Source organism: Trichoplax adhaerens, genomic scaffold (genome assembly GCF_000150275.1).
Source record: "Trichoplax adhaerens TRIADscaffold_2 genomic scaffold, whole genome shotgun sequence".
NCBI lineage: Eukaryota > Metazoa > Placozoa > Uniplacotomia > Trichoplacea > Trichoplacidae > Trichoplax > Trichoplax adhaerens.
Genome location: NW_002060944.1, coordinates 3,242,526 through 3,268,644, shown reverse-complemented (window position 1 = coordinate 3,268,644; position 26,119 = coordinate 3,242,526). Strand labels below are relative to the sequence as shown.

At 31.9% G+C, this 26,119-nt stretch overlaps 4 protein-coding genes across 4 annotated transcripts in view; all 4 read right to left on the bottom strand.

The window, feature by feature from the left end:
* Positions 1–44: 44 nt before the first annotated feature.
* On the bottom strand, positions 45–9,899 carry TRIADDRAFT_53249 (uncharacterized protein; the record flags this gene model as incomplete). Its single annotated transcript, XM_002109301.1, has 30 exons — positions 45–107; positions 261–335; positions 435–493; positions 674–800; positions 1,118–1,184; positions 1,296–1,364; positions 1,458–1,477; positions 1,574–1,672; positions 2,087–2,141; positions 2,205–2,274; positions 2,352–2,383; positions 2,492–2,567; positions 2,633–2,675; positions 2,764–2,847; positions 2,922–2,973; positions 3,084–3,181; positions 3,265–3,283; positions 3,377–3,450; positions 3,542–3,613; positions 3,933–3,980; positions 4,061–4,120; positions 4,201–4,293; positions 4,374–4,442; positions 4,557–4,646; positions 4,870–4,966; positions 5,435–5,488; positions 5,523–5,591; positions 6,641–6,699; positions 8,373–8,489; positions 9,666–9,899. The coding sequence occupies 30 exons, from the start codon at positions 9,897–9,899 to the stop codon at positions 45–47; spliced, it is 2,244 nt and encodes a 747-aa protein (XP_002109337.1).
* Positions 9,900–14,676: 4,777 nt separating this feature from the next.
* On the bottom strand, positions 14,677–15,815 carry TRIADDRAFT_53248 (uncharacterized protein; the record flags this gene model as incomplete). Its single annotated transcript, XM_002109300.1, has 4 exons — positions 14,677–14,810; positions 15,043–15,150; positions 15,360–15,485; positions 15,770–15,815. The coding sequence occupies 4 exons, from the start codon at positions 15,813–15,815 to the stop codon at positions 14,677–14,679; spliced, it is 414 nt and encodes a 137-aa protein (XP_002109336.1).
* Positions 15,816–17,568: 1,753 nt separating this feature from the next.
* TRIADDRAFT_53247 (uncharacterized protein) lies at positions 17,569–22,169 on the bottom strand (the record flags this gene model as incomplete). Its single annotated transcript, XM_002109299.1, has 8 exons — positions 17,569–17,661; positions 17,860–18,143; positions 18,627–18,772; positions 19,676–19,811; positions 19,955–20,077; positions 20,404–20,512; positions 20,823–20,929; positions 22,148–22,169. 8 exons carry the CDS (start codon positions 22,167–22,169, stop codon positions 17,569–17,571), a joined length of 1,020 nt encoding a protein of 339 aa, XP_002109335.1.
* A 3,050-nt stretch (positions 22,170–25,219) lies between these two features.
* Positions 25,220–26,119, bottom strand: part of TRIADDRAFT_53246 (uncharacterized protein) — a gene marked incomplete at both ends in the record, with an annotated part of 1,501 nt that continues 601 nt past the window's right edge. Inside the window, one exon of the mRNA XM_002109298.1 lies at positions 25,220–25,401. Within this exon, the coding sequence (XP_002109334.1) occupies positions 25,220–25,401 (182 nt within the window). The remainder of the gene's footprint in view (positions 25,402–26,119) is intronic.

Genomic DNA, 26,119 nt, shown 5'->3' with positions numbered 1-26,119 from the left:
ATGAAAGATTTTCAAAATTTAAACAAATTTGATGCAAATTTTTGTTAGGAAGATTTTTCATCATCAGAGTACTCAATTTCTACGTACTTTGATGGAAAGAAACCAGTCTGAGGAACAAAATATAACAAATTAAAAGATAATTAAATTCGATTAGCTAAGATAGCCTAGTGAGCCAATAAAAGTCTGTAAAGTATGAGAGCACATCTACTAATAACGGTATATCAATTTATAATAATAATTTTTGCATTAGATAATACTACCTTTCCGTTGCATGCACCATGTAACCAACCAATCTCTGTACACGTAGTAGTTGTTAATTTAATCTTGTCATTAATCTAAGATATTGTCAGTGATAAAATTTATTGCCATTTAAAAATGATACCAACAAATCTGAAGTAAAAATATATAATTTAAGGGACAGACGATAATCTTACCTTAAGTGATAGTTCTTGCTCATTTTCAGCATCAAAGTTATATAGGGCGATAGCGAATTCTAAAAAAATATGTTCATAGAAAGCTAAGTGCTATTTCAAAGTTACGGCTTGCTAAGCAGCTTTAAAAGCATAATACCTATGATACTGTTTTGATATCGTATTTATATACAAAAGAAATTATAAAATTATAACCATAATTAATAGGCAGAAACATGAAGTAAAAATTTCGATCTATTTACTTGATTTGCCTTGCATGTTACGATTGTTTTTCAAATTTTGAGCTTCTTTAAAAGACATTATTAAATTTGTATTCAGTTCCGGGAAACTCTCCTTTAGCGATATACTTTTGTAGTATTCGATCAAATCCTATAAACGAGTATATATACAGCAAATATTTTGGTACCGTTATCTAAATTCGAGAATATAAAATTACCATTGTTACTATCTTACAGGTAAGCTTTTGAACCGATTTACTTCAACCAGATAATACTCTTCATTCTCGTACATTATTTTTATGTGCTTTATGATACCTTTAAATCTGAATAAGCACAATTACAGGAAAAGTCTTAAATAATCTCTATGAATTTCTAAAACTTATATCAAATAGCGTTAGTTATATAGTATTAAAATATTTACTGAAGATCAAGAGTTAGTTCTCCCACACGTCTTTCACTTTCTCTTACAACAAATATTCCGTTTAGGTTTATACCAGTAAATTTGACGTCGTTGCGTCCTTTCTTTCCAACAAACCTATCATTAGTTACAATTGATAATAAATAATAAGTTTCCGTCAGCAGCACATTGTAAAGTGTAATCATGTAATGCTTCGTAAGAAAGCATCATCTGCGATAAGATCATTACCAATCATATGATTCTAAAACCTGGATTCGTTTACTTTCAGAAGAGTTTATAGAATTGTCTTCTGCAGGCCTGAGGAAATAGCGGGTTCATTAATAGATCTTTAATTAATTGTATGAATTTTACCACTGAATTTCGCTATTAAAAAAATACACATAAACTTACAATTCTGGAATTGGACGGGCCTAAAAAATTTTTGAGAAACATCCATTACTTAAAGTGAAATTGTTAATTTCAATTCGAGAAAGATAGTACTTTATATCTTGGTAAGATGAAGTTACCTGTATTTCTCGGATGCGTGCGGTAGCAGGTTTAACCTGAGATGGTAATTCTGGTAAAGCCATAGAAGACCTGGTGTTTGCTGCTTTTCTCTCCAGAGTCTATAAATTGATATTATGATTGCGGACATACTATTATTAGCTTGTACTCTTTCTGCTTACTAAGTATCACATTCATAGCTGACATACGTTGTCATCCGACGATGAATACCTTCGTCCAATGGGAGCTATTAGTGGTTATAAGTTTGATCAAGTTATTTAAAATGGATACAGAATAACATATAAATGAATTCATAGCTCAATCTTAGAAGGCTAACTTTTGGCTGTATAGGAACATATTACTGCCTTTGACAAGCATTCCCTATGGCTCAAGACACCACAATCTACATAAAATATTTAAACAGTTATTGCTTCAGATCAGGAAGAATTTAAAGATAAGGATTAACAGATTTGCAGATTTACTTTGCAAGATAAACTAAGCTGAGATTGGATTACATAAGATTATAAAAGACATACTTTTACAGCGATAGCCTTGGTATACTCTTCCGCTATAAAAGAAACATAGATTATCCTATAGTGAGCTGATTTTCATTGCACTGAATACACGTTCAATAATACTTAAACTGTTCATTACCATAACAACTTTCCGCAATATTCACATACAGAGGATACTGGAACAGTGCAATATTCAAACTGATGTCCTCCTGCATGAAAATTGAATAAATTTTTACAACCAAAAAATTATACACATATACTGAAATAATTTAAGTACAGTTTTTACCATTCTTGGCGTCATCAGGTGAAGCTTTACTCCTGTAATTTAAAAGACATAATTAATTATTTAGTGGCATGATTTTTATAATAATACTCGTATTTACAGGATTACAGATACAGTTTATTTACGCTGAAGGATGTACATACTTTGCCTTCTGTAAGAGTTTTATCCATTTTTTCTTATCACTTTCATTTTTGGCCTGAAATAGCCATAGTTCTTGACCTACGAAGTGTATATTTTAGTAAAATACGAGTAAGAGTAAATGATTCTGAGGTGGCCATATATACCTCTTTTTTCATTAGTGGAATGCATTTGCCACATGACCAAGTGCTATATACGAATAATATTGATTAATTTTGGATCTTAAATTTAATTTTGAATGTAGAGTTTTTAAACAATAATAACACTAAACCTCTACCTTTTTACTTCTTCCTTGAGGTTTAGGTTCTTCGACATTACATTCCGTTATCCATAATGCATCTTTTAAGGAATACATATCATTCTACAAACATACGCCATGCCATTAATCAACAATAAGGTTTCTCTTCCTTTTAAAATGCGTTATCTGTTACTTACGCCAATTTTCTTGCAAATAAGTAGCGCTAAATCAAACAGGAAGCAGTAACGTCTACAATGACAATTATTAGTTATCATGAGTATGTTACAGGCACAATACCCGACAAAGACTTTATGATTTCTAAGCATTAATATATAAGAATAGGCATCTCCTTAACATACGACTTTGGGGGTTTCTTATTATCGTCGACGATTTTAACGCTAAGGTCACCATCTGAAATTAGACGTCCTATTCCAAAAATGTCAGGCAAAGTAGTTCCCTATATTTCAATTAATAGATGTTATTAATAAATTAATTTATTTATGAAGTAAACATAGAGATTTGTTGTAAGAGCATACACACCTCTTGGCTTCTTACGATGCTAAAATGAAAATGATTTCAATGACAAATCAGGTAAGGTAAGTAAGTAATTTCGAATGTTGAATAGTTACTATAGTATTTTAGTTTGTCTTACCTGGAATTTAATTGATCAAGGACAGATAAATCATCGTTGTCTCTTTTAATTTCATTGATACAATGGGCTATATCCTGTAAATATTTGGAAGAAGGAATATTACCATTCAACATAATTCTAATGTCATTATGATGTTTACAATTAAAGTAGCATGAACTTATTTACCTGCAAAACCATTAATGTATTCTGCAAATTTGCATAATCAGAATGAGATGACGGCGTAGATTTCACTAACTCCTATAATTTTGATTTAAATGTCAATCTACGTTTGATTTCATGATTTTATTGGGAAATCAATCCAAAAAACACTATTTATAATAATTAATATATTTAAAGTCCTATTACCGATACGAGGAGTGGATATCGAAGAACTCTTTGCATAGGTAGGATTAAGAGTTCTTTCAATGTACATCGTTTACTTGATAATTGATCACTCATTCCATCTGCGACAGACTATAAATCGCAGCAACACCAAATATTGATATCGAATATTAATTGCATTGGTAGAATACAACATACAGTAGGTATAATAGTAAATTGATCAATAGAAAATTACGTCTAAAACAAATCGGAAATCATATCGCTTTTGTGTCATATCATCAAGCTAAAAAGTCGAAAGAAAAGAGATTAGTTATGATATTGCAAAATCAATAATAAAAAGGCAAGTTATCCATTATTACTAACCTTATTTACAGCATTCATATAATTAGAGCAATACTCTCCGTATTGAAATAAATCGTTTCTCTGTAATAGCACGTTGGTGAAGTTATGAGTCGTGGATGGATACTTATTTCTTTTAAGGATATTAGTAGATAAAAACTTACGATCGATTGAAAGCAGGCACTGATTTCCACCCCATTATTTCGCTGAGCAGCTAATAAACGATCTAAGAATTTCATATGGGCTGCCAGTAAGTCCTACATTAATTAGAGCATTAGCGATATGTATGATATACAAGATCTTAACTTCAAAGACAATGCAAAAGTTGGATTATTACCTTAGTGTTAATAAATAAAATACATGATTCTTGATGAGAAATTATACTTTGTACGGCATCCATAAATTTCTGAAAAAAATACGCGCAAATATTCTTTATTGAAAACAGAATCATTACTTTCATATGAGCACGGGGTTGAAGAAGATCTGAAAGTCCAATAAAAGTATGAAGAGCATATTTTACCAGTATAGCTCGTAAGTACCCAACGTAATGGGCTTCTGTATTGCATAGCTCTTCAAAAACGTACATTCTTTTCTCTTTCTTCGGTGTTTCCTATATACAGCATGATCAACATAACTAAGAAGATCTCAAAATGGCTTTATTTAAATCAGTGCTAAATAAGTAGTATGATATTTACTAAATTTTTCACTGTAAACATAAGGAAAATTATTACGAAAGAAAGGAAGTTGGTATCAATGGATAATGAGTAATATAATTCATAAATATAAGTGGAATCGATTCATGAAGACTATGATTAAAGATATATCAAATATACCTCGTCTCTTTTCGGGAAGAACGTATCGTAAATCTTATCGTTGACATCATCATACACGACATCATAAACGGGTTCTTGATCGATGATATCGTTTGTGCTGTACAATTTTAACAATAGTAAATGTTTTATAAGTATAATACATTTAAAATCGTTTTTAATAATTAAATATCATTGAAAGTCATTACTGAGAAAAAATTCATTTATTATTATTATAGTTCGTAAATGACAATGAGCGTTTGTAAGGTAATGGAATAAGGTGAGCTATATAATTTTAATATCAAAAGTTAGCATATAATACTATTTCAGATTTAAAAAGTTTGTTAAATCAAATAGCATAATATAACTAAAACCAATTATATGTACAAATTTGACAAGCATATTTATCAAAATATAAATCTCCTCTGATTTTCATCATATAGTTATAGCAAACAGAGGTGAAGTATCTCATATTTGTAGGATATTCTGTGTTATACTAGGTTTAAAAACTTTCATCAAGTAGTCTATAACTATACAGTACAGTATGTACACACACTAAGTTATAAGTACTGTATAGTCAATTTCTTACTGTAATATAATCTTCACGATAACTGTATTGCCGTAAAATAGGTGAACATAAATACTAAAAATAAATTGTAATTAATAAATTTACTTACTCTGCTAAGTCTTCTAAATTTCCGTAAATGTCTTCTTCTTTTTCAACTTCAGGGTTATCATAAAACGGTCTAATTTTTGTTCACATATCGAAAATAACACAAAATAAATAGCTAATACTGTACGAAAATTTATAAACAAGAAAATCTAATGCAATTATATAGTATGGAAATGGGTTAAAGAGTAATATTTAGTTAAGTGAAATTGATTTTACATATCTGTGGCGATCACTAAATACTGCAACGCTTACATCAATTCAGTCAGGACGTACTACTATGGGTCGAGCGAAATACTACACGCTGTTACGTAATCACTTGTAAGGAAGGCATGTTTGTAGGAAACTAAATATTCAATTACAACGGAAATTACTTATAAGCAATGACTGATCGAACTGGCAAAGGTAGAATACTGAACAGTATTTGCCGAGTGATCTGTTGCAGGTCAAGACGTAACCCTATTTATTTCAATGTGTAATTTAATGATAGGATTAGAAAGTGCTAATGTGATTCATCCAATTAGATTCTGGCTTCGACTACTAGTAAATCAACCTTACTGCAATCAACCTGGTCACACAAAAATACTTTCAGAGCGATTAGTGCAGTTTACTTTAATTAATCTATGCGAAATCTTATCATAGCGTAGCATAACATTGTACATGCATTTCATTAATGGTCAACTACTATAAATATGATACAACTTCAATTTCTGCATTTTTTGGTTAGAAATCAAGCCGCAGTTTCTAATGGAAGAGGATAGATTAAACATGATGTCAAAAAAGTACCTTAGCTATCGTATTTACTATATCGCAATCTTTAAACTATAGAATGACACAGGAATAATTATTCTTCGTTAGTAACGTCGAGTGAGGTCGAAACTGCTGAAGTTTTACGAATCAATATTTAACTCTTTGGGCAGTACTACAACAAGTTTGAGATCTTTTCGGTACCACTACGAACTGATTGATTCTTTTCACTCCCTATCATTTGTACTATGTAGCACTACGTTACACGCAATTCACATTTAGCCACTCTGATACAAAGGTTATCATGGAGTTGGCATTTCAATATCAAATCATATTAAATCGCAGTTATTGTAATATTATATGATCTAATGGACTCACTTTAGGTTAAGCTTCTCGGCAGCTTTAGTTCTTGACAAAACAGACAATGTATGCATTACCTAAGCCAGAAAGAATGCAAATGCATCAAGATGGTGACAGTAGGGGTTTCAAAGTTTAGCTTAAAAACAATTGTTTTTGTTTTACGAAGGTCGTTATGAATTTTTTCATTCAATTACATTTCAAATAATTTTGCATTGGACAATAATACTTTGGATACAAATACGTGTCACAAATATATGTACGATAATAATATCTTAGAAGATGACATGTTAGGAAGTTTAGGAAATGCTATTATTCTGTTTACATGGAATATTAGAGCGAATTTATAGCCTCAATTATTGTGATTAATATCATACGTTTCAACAATTTCTCAAGTAGTAAAAACCGCAAGTATAAATGTTAGTCATTATAGAGATAATTCAATATTTAAAATGGATGGCTATAACAAAGAAAATAACAACAACTTTTTCGTCTATAAAATAAACAACGAATAAACAATTAAAATTACAGTACGGTACTGTACACTATATAGTATTGCGTGGTGTCGCCGTAAGCCATCTTGCAACAATACGGTAGAGCGATTAGTTTGATATTAATTGTAACAATAACATTTCTTAATTAGCAGGTAGGTCAGTTGTTCAAGATCAATTTTTTAATAACTGCAATGCACGAATATACGTACTTTAAACTAGGTATCGGCGACACTATACGTATATACTGGTTATCAAATAAGTGTTTATAATAGGGTTGAATCAAGTTGAGTAGATTTGTATGTTTTAGAAAGATTATAATGTTTGCTAGCGTGCTCGCAAATTCAAAGCTAGGTACAGCAAAAAGGATGTTAATCAACAAATGTAAAGTATCAAATACCAAATACTGTACGGGATGTTTAAGAGTAAATTCATCATTGACTAAACTCGTAGTTGGCTAGAAGATTGGGCTCATAATATAATTAATTTATTAACTTGAGCAAACATATTATTTCAAGCTGATATTTAAATACAAGAATACGCTACGATGATAATTATCTACCGTGGTAGTCCTGGACTGGACTATTCTGGACGAATGTAAATCGGCTATCTCACAATAGTAATAAAAAAAATTGCATACGAGGTCATGAAACACTCGAATTAAATAAAGATAATTAAGGTATATGATACCAAATAATTGGTAGTCTCTGTCGTCAGCATTCTATTTGTTAACTTACAAAGATCTCACAATAATGTAGAGTAAACGTTGTTAAGCTGAGGAAATTGAGAGTATTGTATTAATTTAATGAGTGTTTGGATGCCATGCTAATGTGAGATTACTTAATTTCGACTTGATAAGTCAAGATCAGGTAACAAAGGTGGAGTTGTTGTGCATGCAATTATTCTGCCGTATTTCCAAACGGCATATAACATGTGCATGTACTGTAGTAGGAAAATTGTTACCCCCTCAAGGAAAGAAATTACTTGGCACATAAATTCAATCTTTTTTAATATCGTACTGCATTGCCTTGTATTTCAATCTATCACTAGCTCAAATGCTTCAAATTGGGATAAAAAAAGGTGAACAGAAACAAATTACATAACAACAATAACCTATTCAATCAAAGGAAATGACAAAATGACATAGCCGTATATACTACAGATTGGCCATTAATATTACATTACATTGCTATAAGCGTACAAACTGATATCGTACGCGGGGCGCATGCGAATATACGCGTACGTCAATTAAATTGACTTACCTTAGAAAAATTCGTTATATGTAAGAGTTCATCAGGCGTAAAGAGATCTTTGCTATGAAGATTGAAAGTTTCGTTGCAAGCTTTCAGGAAATGCTTTATATTCGTTTTACATCGAAACTAAACTCAAAGAAAGAGACATGCTGATTGATATCAATGCTAAAATGGGTGAATTTTTTAGTCTATCAGGAATTCATTTACAATTCATGCTAGATTAATATCACTGCTTAGGATTAGATTATCCCTACAATTTCCTTCACATGACTATCAGGCAAAGACTGCTGATTGAACAATTTGTTGTATAGTCGTTAAAATTTTCTGTTTCCACTTTACAAAAGTCATAACTAGGAATTGAAGTATATCAACCTTCAGGCATATCTCTTAGTCAATTCTGTAATGTACCAGGCTATCTAGTCATAAGTCAAACAATGTGTAGGGATGCTTAGACAGGTAGATATCAACTTTAATTTCTAGAATTTATAGCTAGAGTAGCGAATACAAATGCAACTGTTAACTTAGAGGCGGTATAAGTATCAAACCTACGTCATGGGGGAAGAAAAGTGTTTTGCGGATCAAATACTGAATTCAATTCAATTGCTGGATTGACGAATGATAAATTTGATTTTTTTATATCTGTCCTATTTCCCAATGGATCAATGCAAATTCATTCAATTGTCATTTCAACCTGGAACGCCTTGCTTACTTTAAAATATGAATTCTAAATCGATTCACTATTGCAGTACAATCCAACAAAACTTTAATCATGTAGCGCAATCGATAGAATTTCTGGCGGCATGTAAGCGTACTTTAGACATTAAAATGTAATGGGTCAATGGTCAATCTTGACCATTTCTATTGTACTGTAATTACAAGTATTAGAAGGAGGGTAAATTCAGAAAGATGCGGTCACTTTGATTTATTGCATAGATAAATTCGTCATTGATACGATGAGTTGATGATAAAAGTATTTGCTTCAGATAGACAGTGTGGTAGAGATTTCAGCTTATCCAATTTACTATTAGCAGTCATTGATTAATTGAAAGAAAAATACCTAACATGATCATCTCCAGGCTATACACGTACAGTATACGCCTAAGCAGTACAAGTTGATATTGATGATCAATAATACACTCTGGACAAGAAGAAATAGGAAACTAGCGAGCCAGTTTAGTACCGTGTTAAACCAGCAAACAAAAAGATACCTATCATCAACAGCCTATTAATTTTGTATGATGGGACACTGTGAAGGCAGCTATTAGCGTGGAAAAGAGGAAAAGTGAAATTATTGAGTCTTACCTGCGATTTCTGAGTGCTAATGGTTCTATGATCTGGTATTGATTGAGAATTAAGTCTCCTTGCTAGATAGCAAAGGAGAATACCATCACGTAAAACTTGAACCAGATCGAAAACTTGTGCATCAGGACTAAAGACTTTGTTATCGTGAGGTATAATATTCGCTTCAGCTAGCCAATTGGCCGCTGATTTCCACGCTAATTGGTCGTCATTTTTTGGAATATTTTGATCTTCCATTTTCCTTCCTTCCTCATTCAGTCAGTCCACCTTAAAGACTACTGTCGATGACTGGAGAGAATCGGCAAGTCGTCCAGTGAAATATTTTTTGCTTTGTACTATTCTCTCGATACAACGAATGAATAAGCTAGACTATCCTATACACCAATGGAATAGCAGTTATTGGATAGCTAATTGTTGAATTATTGGAATTAAAGAACAGATTAAGACTAATTCTTTAAAGACAAGGATCGATTTTCTTCTCTTCGAAGGGAAGTAGAGAGCTATTGAACTTTCAAAGCAGTTTCCCTGAGTACGCCAGTACAGTACAGTACAGTACGATGCTAGGCGTGGTACAGGGCTGTACTGTACGTTACAGTACGGTATCCAAGGGAGAGTGAGACCCTGGAGTTTTTCTTCACTCTCTACAGTACGGTACTACAGTACAATATGAGAAGTTGAAGTGACAGTTTGCACTGTCTCAAATCAATGTGTCACTACTGTAAGAACGTGCAACACCTGTGTCAGGCGCTGTGTGTGTGACAAGGTAAACTCAGCCGGTTGAACTGTTTGTTGTTCGACTGCTGTAGTGAAGTGGTAAGCATGAGTCTTATTATTATAGAGATCCTGCCTAGAGGCTGGCCTCCACATTGTTTTTTTGTTCACAGTACAGTACTGTACACACATCGGGTTGGAGAAGTTGCGGAATGTTGACAGTAGCCGTTTAACATCCCTATTGCGGTACAGTCAAAGCCCAGAACTGGATAAATTGTATGCTGTTACGATGTCAGTCGATTCTTTCTTAATGGGTGCATTTGATGATTAAGCACCGAATTCGCTCTATGGAACAAAGTATGATGGAAGACGAACAGTAGTTCACTTTCTGACGCTTCCATAAAGCCAAAAAGGGCTTCATTGATAACTATGATGCAGTACGATGTACAGTACTGTACATTGTACAAGACCAGCCCAATGCAGAGCATTACAGGTACAGTACTGTACTGTAGTAAGAACTTTCAATACGCTTTCTAGTACTGTACTGTACTGTACAGTACACTGTACAGTACAGTACCATACGGTACAGTGTACAGTGTATAGTGTAAAGTGATCACGTGACTTACAGTACTGCACTGGAGAAGTACCGTTCTGTACTAAGGTGTTAAAGTAATCACCACTAGTCCTCAATAGTCCTCGACTTCCCATACAGATACTGGATTTCGACAGTATGTACACATTGTACAATCGTTGACTCAATCATTGTACGCAGAGTACAGGATACAATGCAACTGTAATCAACACTGGAAAACTCAGACATTAATTCATTTGCTTAATGAACAAAATAATGATTGCATGCATGTGCTATCCGGAAGTATCCGCAAGCCACACTACTACCGTAGCCATAGCAATGTTATTGATAGAACTATCGTTAACTTAATAAGATGATGAAGGGAAAGAACAATCTTTGCAAGTCATTCAATATGCTGTACGCGTAAACGCCAGCATCAAGAAGTGATGCCATAGGATAGGGTGTACAGTATTTCTACAGTAAGCATCTTCCAGTCATGCATACTGCTGACAAGATTAATTGGTTGGACAGATGAATACTGTCGATAATATTGAAGCTAGAGGAATTGACAGCTTGGATTTGCGCAAGCTATCTCGATTAGCCAATGCAAGTACTAGTGTCAAGTAGCAGTAAGGTAGAAGACGATTTACTGCAACGTTGTTTTCGCCGTAGGTAAGCTTTACGAACACTAGCGAACGACAGAGAGACAGCTAGATACCGGTAGATATGAGTAGATAGATGGAAGAATAGATAGATACATACATCCTACAGATAAATAGATATATAGATATATCAATAGGTAAATAAATACGCATAGATAGTGTAATAAGTTCTCGAGCAAATGTAGAGACAACGTATTAGCAAAGAACAGAACTTTATTAAGACTTATAAGTGCGAACTAATAAAGTATGACAGCAACGCTCATACATATAATCTATCATGGAATATTCTAGAACTTATTAGTAGTTATTATAATATACATAGACTGAGTATTCTAGAAGGTTCTATAATCATATGAGGTTCAAATACGTGCTCATCTAAGACTGACCCTTACGAAGTCACTCTATTAATACTACGACAGATAGATAGATGAAGAAAGAGACAAAAAGAGAAAAAAAAATGACCGCAATTATACCACATTTTTAATTCAAAGCTGATTTTATTGTTATTGATTTAATTTTAATTCCTTATATTGTAGCTACACAGATATTTCACTTCTCTAAAAACAAAATCAGCCGAGCGTTAAGATAAGCGTTAGTGCTATTGAATCATGAAACTTTTCCAAGCAGTTAGATAGAGTAAATGATATACAAACGAATGTACTGTATAATTTTTACAATTTTCAAGTTAGCCATACCGTTGAATAGGAGACAAGGGTTATTCAAATTTGATGGAAAGCACGTACGGGTATTGTGAATATCCTATAGTGCCAAACATAATATCATCTAAGCTAGTATTGATATTAATATGCAAAATTATCATTCAAGACAGATAATTTAAAATATCACTATCATTGACAAATTAGCGACGTCTTCGCTATAACTACAATCATGAATACCACAAGAAGCATGTTTACACGCACTTATGTATGCTTCGTTTCCGGAACATCGATTATTATCGAACCATATCGGTCCAGTACCAGGAGTAGGAGAAGTATGGAAAGATAGTCCTCTAGCAAATCCTGATTGCCTGCAAACCACAATGGCACCTTTCATGTCAAATCCGTCGTCGCAAAGAGTTCCTCATTCTCCCTTATGTTGAACTAATACTATACCTAATGTACGATTGCCGGTGACAAGGCGAATCGGATAATAATTCTTGGCAACAGCTAAACACAAAAACAGGAGAGAAAATACTGTATATATCTAGATAGGTTCTATAGTTATTGCAGCCTATCCATAAAATAATAGTCTACTTAGTCATTTCCTACCAGCAATATGGCTACAATAGTCTAAGTAGCATGCTGATAATTCATCAAGGTAATAGAGTATGATAGTTTCTGTACAAAATTTGATTTGAACTGATACTACGGTAGAGCAGTTGTAAGGACCAAATCGAAAGCATACGTTGGCATTATTAACGAACCTAAATACACTATAGAATACATCGCAATGGCTATCATTATGCATGATTAAAATATACTTACAGGATATTTTATAATGAAATTCCTTTTACCTATAATGGTATCGATTCTGGCTGCTAATTCTGTACATTGACGATCATAATGTGGATCTAGACTATTTTCTGTTAACCGTATTGTGACTGAGAGTTAAGCGGCATTGCATGGTTTTGCCATAAAATTGGAAAAGATTTAGGTTATTTTGCAATGTATTATTCAGCTTAGTTAGAGATTTTTGCAAGGATCTACAGTATCAAGTCAATGAACTATTTTTAGTTATTCGATAATCATATACCACAATGGTCTTGCACTCCATGAACATAAGCAGTAATCATTAACGATTAGTATAAGATGCCGAGTATACAATGTCTATCATAGAGAAATTAACGTTATTATAACTCGTCTGTAACGATATCGAATAAAAATCAATTATCATACCGGTACAAGTATGATTGTCAGCATCTAAAACATTGCCAAGTATACAAGAGCAACGATAGCTTCCATAGGGATTGCTACAAAGTGTGGAACGACCGGCATTATTGTGAATACATTCGTCGATATCTACAATCAAGATTTAGCGTTAATGCGAATGTATAATAGTACTGGGATATCAGAAAACGCAGGATCTTGATTTTTGATCTATATATATATTTTACGGCTAAAACCCGATCTCAGTTATTATATATAATTAAAAAATCCTTACGGTATAATTATAATCTAGTTTAGGATTAATTAGAGTATAAGCAAATTCGATTTAAATACGCGTTCAAGAATGTCCCAACAAGATACAGTTTATAGTAAAATTATTTTGATAATGTAAGGGGAAAAGCAGTCATCAACATGGATACTATACTATACTACTCGTGTAACTGAGTAATGGTGCATGAGAATTTATCATATTACTCGATCGTAAATGGTACTTAAACTTAAACTGCGCAAAAAAACGTCTTAGATATTAATACACATGTACGATCATCGAAATAAGATGCATTGATGCTATTTTAGTGACATAAAAATTTCATCCTCAATGGGTTAATTTAGGTAACGAAAGTATCCTAGATCATGGACTATTAGAAGTAGACCTTCTCCTAGTAGTCCATGGCTAGGTTCGAAATATGCATATAAGAGTATCGAAATAAGATACAGTACTGCTATTTTCAGTGACGTAAGAATTTTATTCTTAATGAGTGTAGTAGTTTCAGCTAATTACATTAGTAATTGAAGTACGGTAGCATTAAGAAGTAGAATAGTCTACTGTGATTATGGTCTTGTGTCACATTAGAGATTTACTCAATTTTAATAACTCAGATTTTGAGTTAGACGATTGCGAATCTAAGGAGTTGAAAACCCAAGTACTACAATGAGCTAATTTTGTACGCAGTAATATAAATTGCGTGTATTTCTTCCTTCAAGAGATGAATCCGTATGAAATACATGAGACTCTGTAATGACTAACGAGATATAAATATAGATTGCTCGATCATAGGTGTTAACGTACTTAAAATATAACTACGTCGTCCTCTATTGCCCATGCCTTTAGTACAGTATTATACTGCATGGCATTCGAAAATTTGATTCTAATATGTCAAATATACGAAAGCTAGTTACACTGCTTAGATATCTTTCCAAAAATTACATGTATTACAGCATGCACCACTTAAGCCTTTCGGATATTGGCAAGTAAAATTTCCGTCATGATTGATACAGTTACCAGCACGACAAGGATTGGATAGACATGTATTAATATCTACAAATGGATAATTTAAAATACGTAAATACACTTATCGCTATTAATACGCCAATGATAATACCCTGAGCTGCAATTGAAATTAAAATAACATTATGAGGACTGCATTAATGGATAAGAAATAATAATAAAAATGCGTTAGATAAGAAAAGCAGATAGCTTCAATATGCAGAAAAAGATTTCTATACGACAAGGATACTGCTATGTAATAAGGATAAAAATCATAATCTACCTGAATCGCAAAGTATCCCTGTATAACCAGACTCACAAATACAATGAACGCTATCTGAGCCGTTTGATGTGCAGTTACCACGAACACATTGTAGAAACCTACATTTATCTGTCATGATATAAAGATATTCATTCCATTAAAGTTAATCTTTTAATATGCCTACTTTATTTTAGCAGCAGTTCCTGTACTTTGCGTTTATTGAATGAGCTACATTAAGTCAGTACAGGTATAAATTATAGTGCCAGCATTTTAAAGTTTTCAGAAATAGAAATCATTTTTACTCATTTTATTAACGCAATATCTTGATCGTGAATTACATGTAAGTGGAGCCTGCTGATAGACAAAATAAGTTATGCAATTTTTCACTTGAATGTTAAAGGACATCTTATAACAATTGCTACCATAATTAAAACAAATTTTTTGAGTAGCAATTCCTTCTTCCGCTATAAATAGTTGTCAAAATATAATGTTAATTATAAGAATGTTAAGCATATCCCTGGAAAGACTCAAATTAAGGAAGTAATAGTAATGAAAACAGCTTCAGTAAAAGATACTAATGGATATATCATCGGTTCTACAATGGATAATGTTTTGGTAATTAGAAATATGGCATCAGATCCTTTATTATAACATGATCAATCAATAGCTACTATACACCGGCCTACTATATATTTTTATTGTTGATAATTTTGTGTATTTTTCAAAACATGGATTAACTAGAGTAAACCTCTCTCCTTATCAATGAGATGATGAAGAAGATCAAATGACGACATAGTAGATCATATGAATGATCCTATACTTAAATGATATCTCGACAGCAATATCCTATTCAACTCTATTGCTCATTTTAACCATGTCTAATATCACTGGCCTCACTTGAATAACTGAATTAGCATAAATCTCATATCTCACGTTCCATACTATCCTAGTAGTAACGTGTTATTTGCAATCCAAGTTGCAATCAATATTAGCGATGCAGCTTAATAATCTTAAAGAAATATGGATTATAACTTCTTCAGAAACCTTAATCGGTAATTGTATTGCCTATAGGTAAATAAATAGTCATAGATGCGCTATGATTGGTCTTTATGTTTGGGACGTAATATTAGTTAAGGCTATATTAAGATACTGGACTTTGACCGAGGGAAAATTCCATCCAAATGCTGTAATTGGCAAATAGAAATACTTTCCTTATAGGATATAATAAATAAAAGGCTAGGGGAAAACTTTGTCCTAGCAGAATGTTTGTAATTGTTTTTAGCAAAACTTGCTAGGTTATTTATACTTACAGGTTACGTTCACTTTATGAATCAAGGAGTAATTTTCGTTTCTCTACAATATTTTTGAACTGAGTAGCAGAAAGTGCAGTTGGCATAATTAGAAAAGTTGCCCAAAAATTTTAAATTAAGCTTGATACGTCATGTACTATAGGTGTATTTACATTTACTACAACTGATACGAACATACATACTCATATATTCAAAATAAAAATATGAGATGATGACATTATTTTCCAAAGTATGTGATGATTAAAGGTAGAATACTATATGAATATGTTGTCTAATTGCCCTATAAAAGGCTAGTTGGTATAAGGAAGAATCTTTTCGAAAAAGAATATCTCCCATATTAGAAGTTAAAATTAAATCTAAGTTCTACGAAATCAAAAAATATCATTTGCATTTGATGAAGCTAGAAATCTATCCTTAGTTATCTATCTTAAAGATTTCTTTACTAATCCGTAAAATTTTTATTTAGAAGTTAGAAATTAAGCCCACTATTTTTAGAAATAACTACAATGCAGTATCATGATAATTTTAGAAACAATTAAGTCACGGAATAAAGTATTGCCTTAGCATAATTAATAAAATAGGGAAAGATGAGATTATTTAAAAATATAAAATTTAGATTGAAGATTATTTTATCTTCTTGAAATACAAGCCGCCAATAAGTAAAGCTTACAATTTTGCTACAACAGTTACATGAAATTTACAATTGATGTCACGCAAGTAATCACATGTAGTCTCATCAAAGCAAAATGAAAAACATTTGACAGATCGTACACATTTTCACTTATGATATATATTACTCACATTGTATTATAAATTGTTATATGCTGCTTAAGTGTTTTAGGATATAATATCATTCATAAGAGCGTTTTCTAGCAACAGGTAATTTTGGACGGATCTTGTAACATTCATTTACGATTTTCCCGCTTGCTAAATAATATCACGTGAAGTAACTTTTATTACTGATCACCATATACGATTATAGGCTCAGTCCATGTCATTGAACCTATATAAATGATTAAATTTAATATTTAGATTTTAAATTAAAAATTTACTACTGGTATATTTCACTTGACTACCTCATTATTTACCAGTAATGTTATATAGATAACATTACCAAATGTACAGAAAATTAATATCTATTAATTCTAAATAGTTTAAATTTTATGGCATAAGTTGGCATTCTAATTATTGTATAATCTGGTACATAATTAAAATTTAGTAATAAGCAAGTCTAAATTTAGTATTTACTGGATGGTCCTGGTAAAGTTGCAATATCATCGATTGCAATGTCTCCAAGAACGCCGTAGCCTCGATATGCAATAAACTTTAGCTGTTGTGCAAAATGAATTAATAAGAATAATGTCAAAATACTGTAAGCTTGATAACCCTAAAATTCTAGCTGGTAAGACAGTACTGTAATATAGCATTTGTTATATCAAAATAATATAGATTTTGAATAGGAAATACGTAATTACGGTTCCTGTATTAGATTCGCTTAATATGACTGATCTATTACTGCATTACTTACTTGATGATGTCCAGTCTTAAGAGTTGTTTTGACTTGGCCCCAAGCTAAGCCATAATTTTCAATCAATGAAGCAATCTTGACGCGATTATCTAGTAACAGTAATTCTCCTACTCCGTAACCATATATATTAAACCAAAATGTAAAACAGATTGGATAAGTAGTAACAAAATTCGGGCTATCGAATATAAACTGATCTCCTGTCTTTCGCGGAGCCGAAACTTCAGCATAGATATGATACCCTGTCAAATTCAATATATATGTTTTAGCGCGGGAGCCAGTTCTTTCTAATAATTGATATTACATATTAATATGTAATAAAACTGAAACGAAACTTTTGTAGATATTTATCAATGCTCGATTATATAAAATACTTACCTACCAGTATTTTTATTTATACCCTTGTTGATTACCATTTAAGATAGACATACGATATTTGCTAATAGAGTCACGAGAGCATACGAGTGGTAAGGCAATAGTGCGGGAACTGCGTTCATTAATATTGCAAATAAAGATAAATGCTGCAGATATGTTTGGATTCGGTAATTATAAATCTTCTCATAACAACGAAATATTTAGAGTAGATCTATTCATAACTCTTACTTGGGTACTATCAAATATGGTTGAAAAATATCGTGACGATAATTTTATTGCCATGTAGAATAGATGCTAGTTGTTACTTGAAAATAATTTCAACGCTCTTGTTTTCCACTTATTGAGCAACATTGATTAGAGCGAAATGCCATTTTTATTGACTTAATTAGGGGTACCTGAAGAGTTTCCACGGGTGTGATCAGCTCTAGGACCAGTTCCACCGGTTGGTATTGGTCCTTTCCATCTTTTCCAGTTAGTGCAGTTTCTTCCATCGCATGCACCGTTTACGATCCACTCACAGGTAACGGTTTCGCAAGCACAACTAAGCGATAAAATTAGTGCAATTATATATATATATATATATAAATCAACTAGCGAAGTGAATATGAAAATAAAAAGATATCCCTACTACATCAATATGTAAGTTTTAGTTTATCGAAGCAATTTATGGCTAGGTTGACTGAATATTGAACTTACTGGGAAGGGCATTAGGTTCTGGTGTCAAAAGAAAGAGAATTGAGGTATTAAAATTATTGCAATATAGAGTTTGGCAGATTATTATATAATTATATTACTTTCACTAAAATATATGAGAACAATATTCAATTTCATTTGCTAGTTATGAGAGATTAAATATAGATTACCTACAATTTTGCTGCAAAAGTTTAAGTAACATGCTGCTAGGCTATCGATTTTATAAACATAATAGCCTGAACAGGTCTTGATTTGGACGGGCAACTTTTTTGAGCATGATTGAAGGCCAAAATGATAACATATATCATTTTGAGCATAATTGAAGGCCAAAATGATAACATATATCAATTATTTCGACAGATTCACTAGAGTTTACTATTAGCAACAATAGACATTAGATGAAAAAATTAGTTTAATGTTTTTTACTATATAAATATCTCTCCTTATGTTTCATTTTAGATAAATATCACTAAATATTTGTAATTAAAATAAAGGTTCTAACTGTAAGACAGAGTCTGAATAAATGCATAAACCTACGATATCAATTAGTACAGAGGCTTTTCTAATACATACTAGAGAGACTAATAATACGAATACTAATTCGTAGTATGTGCTCTTTAGATAGACTAATGATTTGTTACCTTGCTCTACATTATTTGAAAGTGAGAATCGCGTTAAAATTAGTATACTTTTTAAATTAGATAAACTCTTTGCTATAGCAATGCAGTTATTGTTTGCTTTGGATCGATACCTATATTTCGAGGTATCTAGAGAATTGCTGTAAGCTAGTTGACATTGGTTGGTCACCGTTGCTACTTGAAAAATAGTTGGGCTTTTCATTTGCGCTGCGGTATCGTTGAGTGGAACAGAGCTTGCTAAACAAGGCTCTGTAATTATAATCGAATGATATCGTTTGAAGCATAATACAAATGCATATTTGTTGTTAAGTTATGATTATCTTTAAAGCTAGATGCCGTGTCTGATAGTTAGCAACTACAAGTATAATAGTATAAAATACTTCAGATCATACCATCGCATGTGCGGCCATTTATGCCAATAAGCTGATTATTTGGACATGAACAGAAGTAACTAGAATAGGTATTGTTGCAAAAATGGATGCAACCACCGTTGTTGCTTAAGCACTCATTAATATCTGTGATAGAAAGAGAGTTGGGGAGTAGATTTTAAATCGCTATAAGTACAATAAAACAATGTTAATAGTTGAATATCTAAGTAAAAGTTAGGTTCTGTAATACTTCGCGCTTTCGATGACAGTATATAGAAAGTTTATTGGTTTTGTAAGACGTAGTGTACAATGGGGCATATTTATTAGTATATTATTTCTACTGCTATAGTTATAAAATAGTATTACTACTGTATATATTATCATAACTAAATAATTAAAATGAAAGAAAGGAGCTACGGATTAAGGTAGAGTTTGATACTATAGCAATTCTTCATCGCCACTTTTATTCTTACCTTGATCGCAATTTGTACCCGTCATTCCTTGACTACAGACATACATATTTATTTTTATGGTCAATACACCGTCCCTTATAACATGGATTCGAAAAACATTAATTAATTGCTAAAAGGATGCAAGATCGAAATTAATTCTATACATCGAGTCTTACTACTTTTTAATATCATTTATGATTCAAAATCTTAGCCGAAATTTACTGATATCCGGACACAGTAAGATAGACATATATTCTGTATAGTTCTATCATCATATCGATTTTGTAATTAAAATTGTAAAGTTTGGTAGATTGTGCATGCAACATTGCAAGAATTACACTATAACATATTTAATATTCTATACGAAGAAATCGATAGTAGCAAGATAAAAATGAGTTTGATGAGGTAACTGTATGAGGTTAATTTCATGGCTATTATACCTGTATCGCATGATTTTTCGGTAAGCCATACTGGCATTGACAATAAAATGATCCAGAGCTACGAATAACGCATTTGCCATTAATGCAAGGGTTAAGATGACATCTACCTATAGAATAAGTTAGGTGATATTCGTTACACGATTGATTTCGTCTCATCTCTTTAGAAGATATCTTTGCACTCTGTTTTTGGGGGATACCGCTATACAATTTCAACAGTAATTTGACTTATTACCGGATACTCAGTTGTGAAATAGCGTTGCAATAATGCTTGAATTAGAGTATGCATCACATACATATTCTTGTTATCATATGCATACCTGCCTGATGGTCTAGTTAGTTTTATGGTATTTTGGAAGTTTGCTATAGCTACCGGAATACCAAATTATTTGGTAAATGTGTGTGGATAAAGTTGAAATCGGTAGTACCAGACGTCCTAAATGTCATTAGTATCGAATTAATACTAAAGTATCCACGGTGTAATTGGACTATCAACCTACATTAATTTATGAAATGACATATTAGGTAACAAAACTTGGTTGCTCTAGGGCATTGCTGTTGCAAAGGAGCTTTTAAGCAAAAGTTTTAATTCCTATAAAATTTAAGTTGATAAAAGAAGATGTTTACAGAAGCAATAATCGGTCACTAGATTGCTTAGTTGTTACTATTAGCGAGCTAATTATAGTTTGCCAGTACAATTTCGTGGCCGAAGGTTGTCTAAATACGGGTAATGGTGAGTAATAACCACATGCCTTGATTCGTATAGTTTTTACCGTTGCTGATTAATTTTCAGCCTGTAAAACTTCATGTACTGGTTTATTTTGGGTACATAATTTTGTTACGAGGTTTTTAATTTTAAATTTCCAAATGGTTCATCTGTAGATGAAAAAATAGTAAAATATTTATAAATTTTTCACAAAAAATTCCTACTTCCTTAGCATTACATACTATACAGCATCTTATCAAGATCCAGGAAACTTACTTAAATCACTGGTACAATATCTTGTTTGAGGATTGCATGATATATTCGATGCCAGTTGATAGAAAAAATATCGATTATACTACTTGACTCTGACGAGAGCCGATGTATAGCAGCAATTGCTGAAATAGCTAAAACAAGACTTTTTGGTGACTACTCCTTCTTCAACTGTCATGAAATTTAGAGGATAAGAGATAGCGAAAGGACATTAGCTTCCTTTTATGAGCTCCTAAATTGATATTAGCTAGTAAATTCTTATTAATATCTATCTTACTATGTTTTCATTATATAATTTGTTTCCATATAAATACGAAATAAATTTTTTGCATTTCCTTTATAATCATCAAACCTGTAGGATGCTTGCCATTCATCTATCCACTAGACAGCGTATGACATTTTAGCATTGGAATACATACTGTTGGAAGCACCATGCCTTCTCCTTTACTCTTTATTTTTCTAACCCTAACATTCCGACCGAGTAATGTTTTTATCACACTTTAATGGGCCCAGTTGATTGCCAGGAGTTAGCGATGCTAGTCTTGAATCATCAGCAATGATTTTATATTGTCGGCAAGGTTTTAAATTGCAAAGTGCAGCATTATTTCGTAAATGCCTCAATTTTATATGGTACACATACAAATAATAATCGCAAATTAATTGCATAGATATGTTATCGAAATGGTCATATCAATTTGATATTTTTCTTGTATCTGGAGAATAAGCAAAGTTAATCCCTGCAGAAGATTTTTACTAAGTATCCTCAGTACGAAATGGAATAGTGATTAATGGGCTAGCCGAAAACCAATTAATTTAGGTGCATGATGTTAGGATCCATATTTATATAATAGTCAATGCTTCAATATATCGCAATTACCGTTATTATACTAGAGAACTAAGGTCTATTAGTTTGCATAAAATATATACGAGTGCAGCTTTACGCTTACACAAGAAGGTAATTGTATCTCATTTAATGCTACAACTAATTCCTATCACCAAATTATCAAATCAATACTGCATAATCGTGCACTTTTGAAGAAGGCTATTATAATTTAAGCAGTACTTTCACGCCTACTTTTAAACTTTAGTTGAAACGTCTGACAAGAATTTAAATTACCGAAATCTTTTAGTATCTACGGAAAATATTATATTCTTAGCAAGCGGTAACAAACGGAACAAAAAAGAAACAGTAGCATGTACCTACAGTTGTAGGGTAGCTAATGTTATCATTTTTCCCTGCTACAGTAGGTAAAAATTAAGACATTCGTAAAATATTAATGCACCTATGCATTGATGTCCGTCCATGGCAACTATAAAGCCTTTGAAACATTGGTAGTGATAGCTTCCAGGTGTATTAATACATCGATCTAGACAGCCACCATTAGAAACTTTACATTCGTTAATATCTATTTGTAATTTCATAGTTAACAGTTAACGCCACGTCACACTTTACGTCTGAAATTAGATTCACACTTGATTGATCGGTTCGATTTAGCCATTGGTATTCTTGGCATGACTCTAGATACGTAGAAAAATGTTCATATTAGACTAAAAGGTCACATTTATGGGGCTCGATTAGATTTATAATTAATTTTAGTTGTCGGTGCTTCGCTAAAATTCGACCCTCTAACAAATTTATAAATCCATAACTGATCGAAGTACCGATGTTGTGGTCTCAGTGATGATTAAAGTAATTAACCTAAGCAATTAATGATTTATATTACTCGTATATTTAATGGGATTATTTTTCTTGACCCTCTTAATTTAACATAAAATAAAGCTGATGAAATTTTAAAATTAGTACCAGAAAATAAGTAGGAATGGCCTAACGAGCAGAATCTTACCCGGAAATACAGTAGGAAGATCCGATAGTATGATCTAATTTATTAATTGCGAATAAATTATTTAAAGACATTATTTTCCAGCTTTACTAATGGGAGTATTTTTATGAATGCTGGAAAGATATAGAAATTACTTACTAAGAAGGAAATAATACGTGATTATATCATCATCAAAAATTAACATGAAGTTATTTTTAATTCAATCCTAGCAGAAGATAGAAAACTACCAGGCATTAAGGAAAATATGCGGTAAAGTAGTACCAAAAATGAAAAAATTGTTGGGCATGATGGGGTAAAGTTAGTACTGGTATGAGGTGGAATGTCAATATACAGGTATGTAGAATTTCTAGTCGCTATTTATTCTATTAACAACTGAGCTGTTTACGGTTAAAAAATTTAGCATTTTATAATGTTAATATGAAATTTAGATATTAGACGTAGCTTAAAGATTAAGAGTTAAATGAAAAGTTGATTTATATTGACGCTTTATACGTGCAAAAGTATAAAGTAATGGATTTGTATCGATTGTATTCGTTATTTGATAGGTATTGATACAGAAAAAAGTAGCCATAATATACGGAAAATCATGAACCTATTCCAGAAAAACTTTATTCTCTAATAGAAATGTAATATCGTAAATACATCGAAATAAATTGTATAATTCTTTTTATATAATTTTTATTATAAATTAGTCGACAATATCAGCAGATGATGAAATTGCATTTGTTAAGAGCAAGAATTAATTACGTTAACTCATATATTTGCTTTAGATATCCTGCTTACGATAAATTCATAGTTAAGGATTTATTATTCAATTAAGAAAATGGTCAAGCAATACCAGGATTGAATTAAACAGAAATTTCCATTTTTAATTGAATTAATGTACTGCTTTCACAATGTTAGATCGCCATGAAGTAGGGATTTATTGTATTGATTATTATATAATAGATAGTTTATCATTGGGATTATAGACCAGCTTATGAATTTACAGTGTTTATAAGTAGAAAATAAAATCATTGTTCAATCAACAATTACTCAAGCAATGCCATGACTGAATCAAATAAAAATCTTTCATTTTTATTAAAATTAATGCATTTCTGTGATAGTATTAGATAGCTACGTATAAATTTGTTGTATTGATTGATATATACTGTAGTAGATAGCTTATCATCAGGGTTTAAGACAAGCTTATGTATTCTACAGTGTTTATAAATAGAAAATATTCTAATTACGCTAGAAATGAGGGTAATTTTTACGTTTTACCATGTTGTAAGATATATGGGTTAATGCATAATCTTAGAGTTACAGTAGATCTATACGAAACCTATTTTAATGATATGAGAGCATATGCCGATGATATAATATAGGTATCAATTAGCACGAAGTAGCAATAGTAGACTATTTGTACCTATGGACATCGAGGCATACGGTATAAGTTCTATATAATTTGTTTGAATTTAAAATTTCAGTGCAAGTAATTATAATTAATGTTACAGTACTCTTTCTTGGCGGATGATCTATTACTACCAGTATGCTCGTACTCATCATTCAGACTGATTACCTACATTTAATACCCAAAATATTCACCTTTCCATTTTACGAGTGTAATGACCGAGTAATAGTCTTTTACTATTACTATAGGTTCGCGACCTCGAACTCTTAATCTGAGTTATACAATCTTTTACGGATAGAAATGCGATGCGTGCTATGTTGAACTGCGTTATAAAAAGAAATTCAAACGCTGTGGAATTTGGTGACCAAAAAGCTGAAGATTAGATTGAACGCAAAGAACAAAGTTAATTCCATCATGGTTCCACTAACTTAGTGATTAAAAAATTTTTACTAATTTGCTTTTCATTATCATTTGAACAATCCGTAATGGAATAATAATAGTTTAACTAGGCGATGGAATGGCGAGGAAAATAATTAAGCCATTCGATATTGTTGATGATTTTAAATTGGAAATGATCCAATTTTAAAGACTACAATTTATGTTGGATGATAAATTGATGGCAATTATGAAAAGACATTAAAGCTCAGCTCAATCAGAATTTCATATTTGTACCCTTATTGATCATTTTTATTTACCATATTGAATGTAGCATCCGTGCTACTATCCTATTTTCACTCAATCTAGTCAGTGAGTGGTCATATCGTTAATTCTTTGATTTAAAATTAAAGATTACCGATTTATTATTGTACTCTGTATTTTATTATCATCGTACAAGGTAAAACTAGAAGAATACTATCAATAATGTACTATTCTGTTAAATTCTCGTTAATGATATTGGATTAGCCTTCCATTAACGTTTCTTCGTTTGGAAGAAACTGTTATTACAGCCAGAATAATACAAGGTGGCCACAATCAAGTATCACCATAGAGTGATTGACCAAGTCATATTTACTCGTTCATCTACATGAATGATTCTACTACTTAATATTAAGGATGATAAGTGAATTAATTAATTCTTGAGTACTAAGAT